Here is a 15959-nt window from a genome sequence, read left to right as displayed (position 1 = left end):
GAGCACTGGGTTGGCTTTTCATTGGGGTACAACCTATATGCTAAAGATGGTTTGCACCTAAATGAAAGGGGGTCTGCTGTGCTGGGGGGGGGGGGGGGTTATGGGAAAGCTGGAGGAATATTTAAACTAGGATTGGGGGAGGGGGGGGGGGGGTGTTGATTAAATTATAATGGGTCAGACAGGGATCAGTCCCTATGGGTGGGGTGGAATGGGGGAAAGATGGGAGGAGGGCTATGGCAGGTGATAAGAAGGTTCCAATGTTACAAACAACCGTTGAAAATTGTACTATTTGTAATAAAATAAAAAATATGTAAAATACGTGTGAAAAATGTGACAATGAATTAAAGTGTTTGTTCACCAATGCCAGGAGTCTGCCAAGCGAGATAGGCGAGTTGGAAGCTCTGGTGCACGAGGAGAGATATGATGTAATTGGTATTGCTGAAACTTGGCTTCATTCCTCACATGACTGGGCTATCAACCTCTTGCCGACCGGCCACCGCAGTTTTACGGCGGCAGGTCGGCTCGGCTGCGCGAAATCACGTAATATAACGTGATTTCGCAATTCAGTCACTAGGGGCGCTCGCGCATCCCCCCCGCTCGCCCCTGGTGCCGATGCGCGTGCCCGGCGGGCGTGATCACCGCTGTGCACCCGCGATCGCTCGTTACAGAGCGAGAATCGGGAGCTCCCGGTCATTTCAGGGGGAGAAATGCTGATCGCATGTTCTTACAATGTATAAATAACGATCAGTCATTTTCCCTAGTCAGTCCCCTCCCCCCTTCAGTTAGAACACAATGAGGGAACATAATTAACCCCTTTCTCGCCCCCTAGTGTTAACCCCTTCCCTGCCAGTGATATTTTTACAGTAATCAATGCATTTTTATAGCACTGATCGCTATAAAAATGCCAATGGTCAAAAAATGTGTCAAGTGTCCGAAGTGTTCGCCATAATTTTGCAGTACCATTAAAAATCGCTGATCGCCGCCATTAGTAGTAAAAAAAAAATATTAATAAAAATGCCACAAAACTATCCCCTATTTTGTAGACGTTATAACTTTTTGCGCAAACCAATCGATAAACGGTTATTGTAATTTTTTTACGAAAAATATGTAGAAGAATACGTATCGGCCTAAACTGAGGAAAAAAAAATAATTTTATATATTTTTGGGGGATATTTATTATAGCAAAAAGTAAAAAATATTCATTTTTTTTCAAAACGGTCGCTCTATTTTTGTTTATAGCGCAAAAAATAAAAACCACAGAGGTGATCAAATACCACCAAAAGAAAGCTAGATTTGTGGGGGGAAAAAGGACGCCAATTTTGTTTGGGAGCCACGTCGCACGACCGCGCAATTGTCTGTTAAAGCGATGCACTGCCGAATCGCAAAAAGTGGCCCGGTCATTTGGCAGCCAAAATCCTTAAGTGATTAAAAACAAAAATATAATAATTATTTGTATATTACTTACAATTAACCCCTTGCCCCCCAGGCCAATTCTGACACTTCTCTCCTACATGTAAAAATCATCATTTATATGCTAGAAAATTACGCAGAACCCCCAAACTTTATATATATTGTTTTAGCAGACACCCTAGGGAATAAAATGGCGGTCGTTGCAACTTTTTATGACAGATGGTTTTTGCGCAGCAATTTTATATATATATATATATATATATATATATATATATATAAAAAAATTCTTGTATAATATGAAAGATGAAGTTACGCCGAGTAATTAGATACCTAACAGGTCACACTTTAAAATTGCGCACACTCGTGGAATGGCGCCAAACTTCAGTACTTAAAAATCTCCATAGGTGACACTTTAAAAGTTTAGAGTTACTCAGGGGTGAGTGGGTGCATATTTACGCTGGACGTATTTGGCGCTCCGATTGATTTTCTATTCACATATGCAAATGATGGAGATACGCCGATTCACGAACGTACCTCCGTCCGACGCAGTGCGCGTAAAGTCATACGTCCGGCGCAAAGTTAAGCCCCATAAAGAAGGTGTAACTCAGCAACATCCATGCAAAGGGCTGCACCAGGGAACACAAGCTGACGTATTTTACGTCGTTTACGTAGGACGTGAATATGACTGGGCGTAGGTTACGTTCACGCCGTAGGCAGTGATCCGGCGTATCCTAGACAGTTGTTCCGACGTGATTGTGAGCATGCGCACTGAGATGTGCCCACGGGACGGCGCATGCGCAGTTGGCGATACGTATCTGTCTGGCGCTCGGCTCATCATTTGCATGGGGTCACGCCTCATTAGCATGGCTCACACCCACTTCCACCTACGCCGACTTACGCCTGAGAAACCCAGCGCAGATTTGGGAGGAAGTGCTTTGTGAATCCAGTGCTTGCCTCTCTGCGCTGCGTCAGCGTAGCGTAAAGGAGATACGCTATGGTGGCATAAATATGCGCCAGTGTCTGTGAATCCGGGCCATCATCCTTACCCTGACCCAACCCCGCATTTCCCTGCCCAACCTCCACGCTGAACTTGACCGATAGGGGGCCCTCTCGGGATACAAAACCCCTCCAAGTCTATGGCCCTGCCACTTAACATCCCCGAGCCGGAAATTCTCCACCTACGGTCCGAATTCCCCTACAACTGGGAGCGTGCCTCCTTAATATACCTTGGGGTTCACCTCACCCCGACCTTTTCTTCCCTATACCAGGCCAACTTCCCACCCCTGTATAAGTCGATCAGGGAGCTGGTCAGTTAAATGGAAGACCCACCAGATATCCCTTCTAGGCCGCATAGCGTCTATCGAAATGGTTATTCTCCATAAACTATCTCTACCTCTTCCAGACTCTCCCCATTCCTGTCCCCTACGCTCATCTGCGCACACTGCAAGCCAACCTCCTAGGCTACGTGTGGAACCACAAGCGACACAGGGTCCCACGTTCAGTCACGGTGGCGTCGCGAAATGAGGGGGGCCTGGCGTTTCCCAACTTGGTCAAATACTACCAAGCAGCTCAGCTACGGGCGATAGTGTCTTGGTTCCCCCAAAGGTCTTACAATAAATAGACGGAGGTAGAAAAAATGTGGCTGGCACCGGTACACCTTAACAGTCTTCTCTGGAACGCAAATGTGGAGGTTGAACCCGGGCGCTTGCTGGGTTCTATGTCACAGCTCCAACGCCTATGGCGGAAGCTGGCACATGACTGCAAACTCAAATCTGAAAGCTCACTGATGACCTCTTTTCTCTGCAATCCCAAGGTACCAACGAGCCTCACCCACCAGATGTTGAGGCCCTGGGCCTCGCGGAATCTATTCCACTTCAGGCACCTGGTGGGCCCTAGGTCTCGCACTCTGCTGTCATTTGCTGAGCTCCAAGCCAAGCATGACCTTCCCCGACAGGCATTTTTTAGCTATCTACAGATACGCCACTATGCCCAAACGATAGCCCCTCGCTTCCAATTTTCGAAAACCCTCCCCGTTCGAACGTATCGTGCTCGAGGGCAGCGCATGTAAAGGCCTAATATCAGACATATACCGAATCCTTAACGAGTACTCCATACAGGACAGGGGTAAACATGCATATATGCTCTACTGGGAGAGGAAGCTGGGGGAGGTGATCCCAGAGGAGGCGTGGGGGGCGGTCTGGAGACAGGCGGCCAAGAGCTCCCTGTGTACCCTTTACAAAGAGAATACCTATAAGGTTCTTTTCTTTTGGTACCTGACCCCAGTGGAGATGCACTTAGGGTTAAAGTTCATAGGTCAAAGGTCAACTAGGGTTAGGGTTTGGCTTAGGGTTCAGCTTAGGGTTGGGGTTAGGGTTTCCCATTGAAGAATATGGCTAGGACTCAGGAATTGGAACAGGGACCTCCCCCAAAGGTCAGAAGGCGGGTTCCCAGAGGTCAAAGGTCACAGGGCGTGGCTGACCCACCCCCACCAAAGTGTACCGCCTACCCCAACTAAGTCGGGGAATGAACAAGTCGGGGAAAGCGTCTCCACAGGGTTCATCCCTCTACCACTGACCGCTGCTGGCGCTGCCAACAAGCCCGTGGCACTCTTTTCCATATATACTGGACCTGCCCTTTGATTGTCCCATTCTGGACATGGACGCAGGAGCTCTTGTCCCGCCTCTTTGAGACGCCTATACCCATGTCCCCGAAACTTTTCCTCCTGGGCCTACCTCAACCGAAAATAGCCAAACCCTATGAAAAGCTACTTAGACATGTCCTTACAGCAGCGAGGTGCTTGATAGCCCTCCACTGAAAGAAACCAATGCCCCCATCTCAGGAGGCCCTTAATGCCAGGGTCAAGGACGTAGAGCTCATGGAAAAATGACGGCCAGGATCCGGGACAAATAAGATGACCACGACGCTGTCTGGGAGAGGTGGCATTCTCAGGCGGACCCGCCATGAGCCGACGGCAAAGCCATCGAGGTACCTTGATATTCTACCCTATCTAGTCTGCCCTCTTTTCTTTCCTCCCTTTCTCTCTGATTCTCGTTTTGAGAGTACAGATAACTGTGATATCACTGTTGTAGTGTCATAACTTCTCTGATATGACGCCACTTTTAGTGGAGGGTGCGGTGCTGGAGACTGGGGGTGCTTGCCCCTCCCCTCTCCTGCGCTGTGCATACTTCGGACAGCCACGGATGCGTATCGATATTTTTGTACCTTTTATACATTTGTACTGCTTGTTTTTATTGATATATACAAAATAAGTTACAGAGGAGGTCTAGTGCTAGAATTATTTCTCTCGCTCGCGGTGTATGTAACCTGTGAGTATCTGCCTCTGATACTATAGGGCCTCACCGCATGTCTCTGGTGCCGTTATTGGACTTTTCCCAAATAGGAGGAGATATCCCAGTGAGAGAACGAGAAACGAAACAGAAACTTTATCAGCCTCGAGACATTTCCTGCTCCACACCCAGAACACCGAGCGTACGTCTCACTATATAAACCATCACCTGGGCAGACCAACCGTCACTGCGAGAGGGATGGGGGACCCCCGGTACCTGTACCCCGTCTCCCTCCAGTGGGGTGACGGCCCAGAGAGGCTGAAGAAATCAAAAAATAAACTTCTGCTGTATTTCCAGAAGAGGAGAGAATCTACCGGAGGAGAATGTGAGATCCGAGACACCGACTGCACCCGGGGCCACATCCTCATACACTTCAAGGAGGAGGGAGGTAGGTACTGGGGGGGTATTATAATGTACTACAAGGAGGAGGGAGGTGAGGACTGGAGGGGGATCCTCATACACTACAAGGAGGAGGGAGGTAAGTACTGAGGACTGGAGGGAGATCCTCATACACTACAAGGAGGAGGGAGGTAAGTACTGAGGACAGGAGGGGATCCTCATACACTACAAGGAGGAGGGAGGTAAGTACTGAGGACTGGAGGGGATCTTCATACACTACAAGGAGGAGGGAGGTAAGTACTGAGGACTGGAGGGTATCCTCATAGACTACAAGGAGGAGGGAGGTTAGTACTGAGGTTAGTACTGAGGACTGGAGGGGATCCTCATACACTACAAGGAGGAGGGAGGTAAGTACTGAGGACTGGAGGGAGATCCTCATACACTACAAGGAGGGGGGAGGTAAGTACTGAGGACTGGAGGGGATCCTCATACACTACAAGGGGGAGGGAGGTAAGTACTGAGGACTGGAGGAGATCCTCATACACTACAAGGAGGAGGGAGGTAAGTACTGAGGACTGGAGGGGGATCCTCATACACTACAAGGAGGAGGGAGGTAAGTACTGAGGACTGGAGGGGATCCTCATACACTACAAGGAGGAGGGAGGTAAGTACTGAGGACTGGAGGGGATTCTCATACACTACAAGGAGGAGGGAGGTAAGTACTGAGGACTGGAGGGAGATCCTCATACATAACAAGGAGGAGGAAGGTAAGTACTAAGGACTGGAGGAAGATCCTCATACACTACAAGGAGGAGGGAGGTAAGTACTGAGGACTGGAGGGGATCCTCATACACTACAAGGAGGAGGAAGGTAAGTACTAAGGACTGGAGGAAGATCCTCATACACTACAAGGAGGAGGGAGGTAAGTACTGAGGACTGGAGGGGGATCCTCATAATCTACAAGGAGGAGGGAGGTAAGTACTGAGGACTGGAGGGGGATCCTCATACACTACAAGGAGGAGGGAGGTAAGTACTGAGGACTGGAGGGAGATCCTCATACACTAAAAGGAGGAGGGAGGTAAGTACTGAGGACTGGAGGGGGATCCTCATACACTACAAGGAGGAGGGAGGTAAGTACTGAGGACTGGAGGGGATCCTCATACACTACAAGGAGGAGGGAGGTAAGTACTGAGGACTGGAGGGGAGATCCTCATACACTACAAGGAGGAGGGAGGTAAGTACTGAGGACTGGAGGGGATCCTCATACATTACAAGGAGGAGGGAGGTAAGTACTGAGGACTGGAGGGGATCCTCATACCCTACAAGGAGGGGGAGGTAAGTACTGAGGACTGGAGGGAGATCCTCATACACTAAAAGGAGGAGGGAGGTAAGTACTGAGGACTGGAGGGGATCCTCATACACTACAAGGAGGAGGGAGGTAAGTACTGAGGACTGGAGGGGGATCCTCATACACTACAAGGAGGAGGGAGGTAAGTACTGAGGACTGGAGGGGGATCCTCATACACTACAAGGAGGAGGGAGGTAAGTACTGAGGACTGGAGGGGATCCTCATACACTACAAGGAGGAGGGAGGTAAGTACTGAGGACTGGAGGGGATCCTCATACACTACAAGGAGGAGGAAGGTAAGTACTGAGGACTGGAGGGGGGTCCTCATACACTACAAGGTGGAGGGAGGTAAGTACTGAGGACTGGAGGGGGATCCTCATACACTACAAGGAGGAGGGAGGTAAGTACTGAGGACTGGAGGGGGTCCTCATACACTACAAGGAGGAGGGAGGTAGGTTGTATCTGATGTTTCTGGTATGGGTGTTGCCTATCTCTGTATATAGTACTCTCCCTGTACAGATGATGGGGGTTGTTGTATCGGAGGTGTCAGGTGTGGCTGGGGGTGTCACTTGTAGGAAAGTTATACATTTATTTTCGGTGACACATTAAAGATATTAGTTATCGGAGAATTCCGGGCTGATAAGAGGAGAGGAGTGTGTAGAGTCCTTTGCTGAGTTCCCTCCCTCAGGGAATGACGGTTGCCTGGTAGGATTGAGGTGAACATACCTGGGTTGGGTTGGGTTGGGTTGCAAAAGATAACTAAAATTCGGATGCCGAATCCAAACCCATTGAAATCCATGGGGGTCAAATGTTAAAAATCAGTTCTGGCCATCTAGACTAATATACAAGGGACTGGCAAACAGATGGCAAGGAGGAGTAGGTCCTGGGCACTGTCCTGGGGGGACATGTACTGAAGCAAATTTTTTTTTTTACAATTCTTTTGGTGGCAATCAGCAATTTTAATAATGCTTCAAGTGAAACTTTAAAATTGCAAAATTCCTTTAAATTGCATGAAGGGGGGGAGGGTACCCAGACCCAGCCTGTAAAGTGAACCCTCCCCCCCCCCCCTTGTACGATGTGTACAGCCCACTACAGCAACACCGACATTTACAGTAACAGTTCCCTGCCGTTATGTTCGGGGAATCCGCTCATCTATACCGGACCCTTATCCTAGATGAGGGTCTCTTAAACATAGATGGTAACGGGGGACCTCACAAAAATACCCTTCAGACCCATATCCTCAATGAAGGTCTAGCACTGGCATTCTGTGGAGGTGGAGGGGGCACTGGTGCTCTGTGGAGGAAGAGGGGGCACTGGTGCTCTGTGGAGGTAGAGGGGGCACTGGTGCTCTGTGGAGGTAGAGGGGGCACTGGTGCTCTGCGGAGGTAGAGGGGGCACTGGCTCTCTGCGGAGGTAGAGGGGGCACTGGCGCTCTGCGGAGGTAGAGGGGGCACTGGTGCTCTGCGGAGGTAGAGGGGGCACTGGCACTCTGCGAAGGTAGAGGGGGCACTGGTGCTCTGCGAAGGTAGAGGGGGCACTGGTGCTCTGTGGAGGTAAAGGGGGCACTGGTGCTCTGTGGAGGTAGAGGGGGCACTGGTGCTCTGCGGAGGTAGAGGGGGCACTGGTGCTCTGCGGAGGTAGAGGGGGCACTGGCACTCTGCGAAGGTAGAGGGGGCACTGGTGCTCTGCGAAGGTAGAGGGGGCACTGGTGCTCTGTGGAGATAGAGGGGGTACTGGTGCTCTGTGAAGGTAGAGGGGGCACTGGTGCTCTGTGGAGGTAGAGGGGGCACTGGTGCTCTGTGGAGATAGAGGGGGCACTGGTGCTCTGTGGAGATAGAGGGGGTACTGGTGCTCTGCGAAGGTAGAGGGGGCACTGGTGCTCTGCGAAGGTAGAGGGGGCACTGGCATTCTGCCGAGGTTGTTGTGGAAATTTTATGAAGATATATTTAATATGTATTGTCATAGTGTCTCCCAGTGTTAGTTCTCCCGCAGCCAGCTAAGAGCGGACTGGGGCAGACTGATGCTGGTTGAGTCCCGTCTGGTAGTGGAAAACTTCCTGAGGTTGGAGAGAGGTGTTTGCAGAGTGGGAATATGTCCGCCAGTGAAAGGGCCCCTGTGCATTGCACAGAACGATTGTCTGAGGGTGATGTGTTCACTCTACGGAGACATTATTGGTTATGGGGGGTGTACGCTCGTGTCACCCTTGTGTGCCTGATCAACACATTCGGGAGGCCATGACGTGCCCCTGCAGATATCCATCTTCCATCTTCCATCCACAGGAACGGTAGTATAATCCGGGTATACATTCTTCTCTGGGGGGCACTGGTGCTCTGTGAAAGTGGAGGGGGCACTGGTGCTCTGTGAAAGTGGAGGGGGCACTGGCATTCTGCGGAGGTAGAGGGGGCACTGGCATTCTGAGGAGGTAGAGGGGGCACTAGTGCTCTTTGGAGGTTTAGGGGGCACTGGTGCTCTTTGGAGATGGAGGGGGCACTGGTGCTCTGCGGAGGTGGAGGTGGCACTAGTGCTCTGCGGAGGTGGAGGGGGCACTAGTGCTCTTTGGAGGTTTAGGGGGCACTGGTGCTCTTTGGAGGTGGAAGGGGCACTGGTGCTCTGCGGAGGTAGAGGGGGCACTGGTGCTCTTTGGAGGTGGAGGATTACATGAGAAGAACACAGTGAGTGCAAATCTCCCTAAAGCAAGGGGAAAAACTTTCTCAGACAGGTGACCCCCAGAATACTCACTTCCTGTCCAGGGGAAAAATGTAACATTTGGATTTGTTATCACTTCCTGTCTGGGTGACAATGGTGATCGGGGTCGGTGGTGACGCTTCTTTCTGTATTACACTCCATCCAACACTACAAGGAAAAGTTTGACCTTTACATACATGTTATCATACAGAATACAATTTTCAATATTTAATGATGTGAGTGGAGCTGTGACACCATGATGGGGTGTGGTCTTATGGCGTGGCACTGTTATCCTAATCTGGGGGATGGGGGGGGGGGGCTACACCTGACACGCAGCCCTTTCGGACATATCTGATCATGTGACCGGTGACATTCCTGTAGAAAACCCTTATCATGGTTCTCCTTGTCTTCCAGCCCGGGATCGGGTCCTCCAGAAAGGGAGCCATCTGCTGAAACTGCCCAATGGGGAGGAATTACCTCTGAATGTCTCACTGCCCGATACTGAGAGTCCGGACACCGCGGGGAAAACACCGGGATCGGCAACTGTAAGTAAATCAGCTGGAAATGACGTTCACATTGGGGTTCTGGAATTGTGTGTCGGAGTATCATAAAATACATTTTCCATGAAATTGCTGCAATCATCTGAAGGGGTCCCTAGACACGGGGGGCACAGTCACCCCATTCCAACATTTCCACCAATAGTCTCATTTGTGTGTCCTGTTCTTGGGGGTTAACGACTGATTGGATGAAAAAAACTGTGCAATCGGTATTGAACCCCTGTGATCAGCGGCCCCCCATTTAGGAGGAACTCCGGGAAATATAAACTCGAATATAGAATATGTTTGGTTGTAAATGCAATGGCCCAGATTCAAGAAGCAATTGCGCCTGTGTAACCATAGGTTACACGGCGCAATTGCTTACTTGCTCCGGCGTAGCGAATGCTCCTGATTCAGGAACATCGCTACGCCGAATGCCACGCAGATTTTAGGCTGCATTCTAGCGATGACCGCTAGGGGGCGCTCCCATTGTGATCTGTGTATAGTATGCAAATTGCATACTAACACCGATTCACAACGTTGCGCGAGCCCTGCGTACGCAAATTACGTAGTTTGCGTACGTCGGGTTTCGCGTAACGTTACACATCCTAATAGCAGGCGCAGCCAATGCTACAGGATACCCACGTTCCCGCGTCGCGAGATTTAAAATCTACGTTGTTTGCGTAAGTGATTCGTGAATGGCGCTGGACGACATTCACGTTCACTCTGAAGCAAATGACGTCCTTGCGACGTCATTTGCCGCAATGCACGTCGGGAAAGTTTCCCGACGGAGCATGCGCTCTACGCTCGGCGCGGGAGCGCACCTAATTTAAATGATTCTCGCCCCCGGCGGGATCATTTACATTGCGCGCGCTTACGCCGGGCAATTTTGCCGGCGCGCCCTCACAATTTACGGAGCTACTGCTCCGTGAATCGAGGGCAGCGCAAAATATTTGCGTGGGCGCAGGACAAAATCCTTGCCCTGTGCCTGCGCAAATAAAGCGCAAATCTACTTGAATCTGGGCCAATGTATAATTCACACTTCATTTGGGGCAAAGAAGGCAGATATAACAAGACACTTCCAATGAGATATTTGACAGAGCTAAAGGGAGAAAATAAAAGAAGATCATTTTTAGGGTTGGTATGTGGGTGGGCGCAACATGGTGCAACAGCACTAAACACATTGGCCCAGATTCACAGAGAGCAGGGCGCACATTACGCCGCCGTAGGGCAAACAATGTACGCTACGCCAACGCAGCGCAGAGAGGCAAGCACTGCATTCAGCAAGCCAGTGCTCCCAATGGTCCGCCAGCGTGGCTTGGGTTTTGAAGGCGTACATCGGCGTAGGTGGAAGTGGGCGTGACCCCATGCAGATGAGGCGTGACCCCATGCAAATGATGGGCCGAGCGCCAGACAGGTACGTATTACGAACTGCGCATGCTCCGTGACGACAGCACCCCTCCATGCGCCTGCTCACAACCACGTCGGAAAAACTGCCTAAGCTACGCCGGATCACTGCGTACGGCGTGAACATAACGTACGCCCAGCCAGACACGTCCAACATAAAATACGTTGGCTTGTGTTCCCTGGTGCAGACCTGTACATGTCTGTTGCCGGGTTGCGCCTCCTTTATGGGGCATAACTTTACGCCGGACGTACAACTTATGCGCATCTCGCGTAGCCTGCGCCGGGCACACGCACTTTTGTGAATCGCCATATTTCCTTCATTTGCATATTTGAATGGCTGATCACCATGCGTCCAGCCTAAATGTGCGCCCACCCTACGCCGGCGTAGGCAAGTTACGTCGGTGGGGTGAAGCCTGTTTTTAGGCGAATGTTAGTTTGTGGGTCTGGCGCACAGATACGACGGCGCACATTTGCACTTACGTCGCCGCAACTTGTTATCCGTCGGCGTAAGTGCTTTGTGAATCCGGGCCACTGAGTCTGGTTGCAAATAACAACATTTGTATTTATTGGACTGTAGTTGGCACTCAACCTGGAGAGGAAGTCAAGGGAAACATTGTTTCTCTATGGTCTCCTGGGTCTGGGAAAGGAATACCAATTGGCTATGCTGCGTCCATGTGAACCATGGCAGCCATCTTGGGTCAGCAGAGTCTTTATACGTCACTGCTGCCCCCAGGTTTTGGTGTGCGTTTGCAAAGTGGCTAATATAGGGAGAGAGACCCTGATTGTGAGAGAAAGTGATTAGTGGCAGGGAAGGTTCCAGCGAGGACAGGCTAGGGGCTCCCAATTCTGAAAGAAAGTCTCCCCGCTTGGGACAGGAGCATTCCCTCCTCTGAAACAGACGCTGTCAGCATCTCATCTCTGCATTGAATATTATTGTGAGTGGTTCCCTAAGCGGCGCTCTCCAAATTGGGGGGTTTGTAATTTGACATTCTGATGCCCCGAGACCGTCAGTCTCCAAGGGTGAAATACGGCCTGGCCAATCTGAACCTAATGGGGAGGATTTTGATGCAGAATGGTGTGTCCCTAGCCTGTCCCTACTTCTCCGGTACCTTTCCCTACCGCTACTGACGTTCCCTGACAGAGGGGTGCTCTTTCCCTGCACTATCCACTCGCAAAACACGCACCAGAGCCTGAGGGCAGGCACCAAAATAGGCTCTGCTGAACCAAGATGGCTGCCAGGGTCACCTGGATGCAACATAGCCAATCGCAATTCTGCCTCAGGGGACCAGGAAACCATAGAGAAATCACGTTTTTCTCGACTTCCTCTCCAGCTGCAGTATCGCTGCTTGCCTTTATCCGGCCCTTGGGGTCAGGGCTGCTGATAGAAATCGTGGGGCCCCCGTACAGCCTACCTGACGGGGCCCCCTTCAGCTCCACCCCTGGTCCCTCCTTCAGCCCCACCCCTGGCTCCGCCCTTGGCCCCTCCCCAGTTGCCATATTGTGCTGCAGACAGTGCCACCCATGCCATGCTGCCCGCCAATGCCATATTATGCTGCAGACAGTGTCACCCATGCCGCCAATGGCATGCCATTGGCAGCATGGGTGGCATTGTCTGCAGCACATTATGGCATTGTTGGTATGGGTTGCACTGTCTGCAGCACATTACCGCATTGGCTTGCCTTTATCCGGCCCTTGGGGTCAGGACCGCTGATAGAAATCATGGGGCCCCCGTACAGTCTACCTGGTCCTGCCCCTGGTCCCTCCTTCAGCCCCACCCCTGGATCCGCCCTTGGCCCCTCCCCAGTTGCCATATTGTGCTGCAGACAGTGTCACCCATGCCATGCTGCCCGCCAATGACAATATTAAGCTGCAGACAGTGTCACCCATGCCGTCATTGGCAGCATGGGTGGCATTGTCTGCAGCACATTATGGCATTGGCGGCATGGGTGGCACTGTCTGCAGCACATTACCGCATTGGCGGCATGGGTGGCATGGTCTTTGCAGGCAGCACATGCATTATGGGCCATAACGCATGTGCTACCTGCAGACAGTGCCACCCATGCCACCAATTCCGTAATGTGCTGCAGACAGTGCCACCCATGATGCTAATGCCATAACGCATTTGCTTCCTGCTGACAGTGCCACCCATGACACCAATGCTATATTGTGCTGTAGATAGTGCCACCCATGCGTTATAGCATTAGTGTCTTGGGTGGCACTGTCTGCAGCACATTATGGCATTGGTGGCATGGGTGGCAATGTCTCTGTAGGCAGCAAATGCGTTATGGCCCATAACACATGTGTTACCTGCAGACAGTGCCACCCATGCCACCAATGCCATAATGTGCTGCAGACAGTGCCACCCATGCCGCCAGTGCCATAATGTGCTGCAGACAATGCCACCCATGCCGCCAGTGCCATAATGTGCTGCAGACAGTGTCACCCATGCCGACAATGCCATAATGTGCTGCAGACAGTGCCACCCATGCCACCAATGCCATAATGTTCTGCAGACAGTGCCACCCATGCCGCCAATGCCATAATGTGCTGCAGACAGTGCCACCCATGCCGCCAATGCCATAATGTGCTGCAGACAGTGCCACCCATGCCATCAATGCCATAATGTGCTACAGACAGTGCCACCCATGCCGCCAATGCCATAATGTGCTGCAGACAGTGCCACCCATGCCATCAATGCCACAATGTGCTGCAGACAGTGCCACCCATGCCGCCAATGCCATAATGTGCTGCAGACAGTGCCATCAATGCCATAATGTGCTGCAGACAGTGCCACCCATGCCGTCAATGCCATAATGTGCTGCAGACAGTGCCACCCATGCCGCCAATGCCATAATGTGCTGCAGACAGTGCCACCCATGCCGCCAATGCCATAATGTGCTGCAGACAGTGCCACCCATGCCGCCAATGCCATAATGTGCTGCAGACAGTGCCACCCATGCCATCAATGCCATAATGTGCTACAGACAGTGCCACCCATGCCGCCAATGCCATAATGTGCTGCAGACAGTGCCACCCATGCCATCAATGCCACAATGTGCTGCAGACAGTGCCACCCATGCCGCCAATGCCATAATGTGCTGCAGACAGTGCCACCCATGCCATCAATGCCACAATGTGCTGCAGACAGTGCCACCCATGCCGCCAATGCCATAATGTGCTGCAGACAGTGCCATCAATGCCATAATGTGCTGCAGACAGTGCCACCCATGCCGCCAATGCCATAATGTGCTGCAGACAGTGCCACCCATGCCGCCAATGCCATAATGTGCTGCAGACAGTGCCACCCATGCTGCCAATGCCATAATGTAAAGATGCTGCTGCAGTAGTAGTAGATCTAGAATCCACCCCTCTAAGCAAGCACACACCTGTGTTCTGTGTTAGCCGGGCCCCAGGAGTCACTTCCTCCCTGATTCTGCTGCTGTCTGGACTGGAGTGCGAGTGTCCCACAAACTATTCCATTCAGATGTCGGCTCCAGCGGCTTCTTTTTTTTTCTTCTGCCGCCGCTCGTTTCTGCTTTGTCTCCGGCCGAGTGAAGCACAGAGCAGAGGGGGAGGACTCACTCCGCGCCAGGGAAGGCAATGTAGATGACGCGCTGGCCGGGACTTGAGCCAGCATGAGGAGTGGGACATTCTTCCGCACCCGAAAAATATAAAAAATAGTCCCTCCCCCTGCCCGGGGGTGGAGGGAGACGTTCAGTTGGTTTGGTGTACTCATACAGACGCTGTTTGGTCGAGGTGGCTGGAGGATTTTTATTTTTTATTTTACATGAATTAGGTCTCTGTTCCGGTTGCCGGGCCCCCCTGCTGGCCGGGCCCGGTACAACAGGGCCGGTTGTACTGGCCTATCAGTGGCCCTGCTTAAGTTACTGAACATCCCACTGAGATTAGACACTATTCTGCCCACTGACACCAACAATGGGGCATAATTCCTCACTCTAATACCAAAGATTGGGCACTGTTTACCACCACTGATTCCAGAAAAAAATTATGTTTCTGCTGGCCACAGTCCGGCCCCCCTTAAAACTGAAGGACAGTAAACTGGCCCTTTGTATAGAAAGTTTGGAGACTCCGGCCCTAAATGGAAGGTTTGCTACTTTGCTTCCTGTCCCCCAACATAAATAGCTTTGGAAAACCATTTGTAAACATACAGTTTGTCGCCGGGCAAGACCCCCGGACCCGACGGTCTCCCCGTAGAACTTTACAAACAGTACCCTGACGTGTTGGCTGCTAGGCTCCGGGAGGTGCTGGTGGCTGAGGACCACCTGCACTCTCTTCCCACCTCCATGGGCGAAGCGGTGATTGTGGTTATTCCGAAGCCAGGCAAGGACCCCTCTCTCTGCCCCTCCTACAGGCCCATCTCATTACTAAACGTCGATGCTAAACTGCTTGCTAAAGTCCTGGCTATCAGGTTGAACACGGTCATCACGGCCTTGGTGCACCCCGATCAAACGGGCTTCATGCCAGGTAGGGGTACTGACATTAATCTCAGGAGGCTCTTTACCCATATTGCTAGGGCAGACGACGCGGGCCAAACCCTGGTGGCCTCCCTCGACGCCGAGAAGGCTTTTGACTCCGTTGAGTGGAGGTACCTGTGGGCGGTCCTTGCCAAATTTGGATTTGGTCCCCAGTATATTTCCTGGGTCAGGCTTCTCTATGACTCCCCCCGGGCCAGGGTCTCTACAAATGCGTGTCTCTCAGATCCATTCCCATTGCAGCGCGGTACGAGGCAGGGCTGTCCCCTCTCCCCGGGTCTGTTCGCGCTCGCCATAGAGCCCCTTGCGGCTCTTATCAGGGCGGACAGAGAGATTCGGGGGGTACGGGTTGGTCCTCTACACGAAAAAATCTCCCTCTACGCTGATGACGCCC

At 51.7% G+C, this 15959-nt stretch overlaps 2 protein-coding genes across 2 annotated transcripts in view; both read left to right on the top strand.

The window, feature by feature from the left end:
• The window catches only part of LOC120944301 (protein mono-ADP-ribosyltransferase PARP14-like), a 575277-nt gene that overhangs the window by 59173 nt on the left and 500145 nt on the right, over positions 1–15959 (top strand). The gene's annotated exons all lie outside the window — the stretch shown is intronic.
• The window catches only part of LOC120944303 (protein mono-ADP-ribosyltransferase PARP14-like), a 49995-nt gene continuing 38866 nt past the window's right edge, over positions 4831–15959 (top strand). Inside the window, 2 exon segments of the mRNA XM_040358336.1 lie at positions 4831–5145; positions 9544–9674. Of these exon segments, the coding sequence (XP_040214270.1) occupies positions 4956–5145; positions 9544–9674 (321 nt within the window). The 5' untranslated portion in view covers positions 4831–4955.

Source organism: Rana temporaria, chromosome 6 (genome assembly GCF_905171775.1).
Source record: "Rana temporaria chromosome 6, aRanTem1.1, whole genome shotgun sequence".
Taxonomy (NCBI): Eukaryota; Metazoa; Chordata; class Amphibia; order Anura; family Ranidae; genus Rana; species Rana temporaria.
The sequence above is the reverse complement of the archived record's forward strand: the minus strand, read 5'-3'. Positions and strand labels throughout refer to the sequence as shown.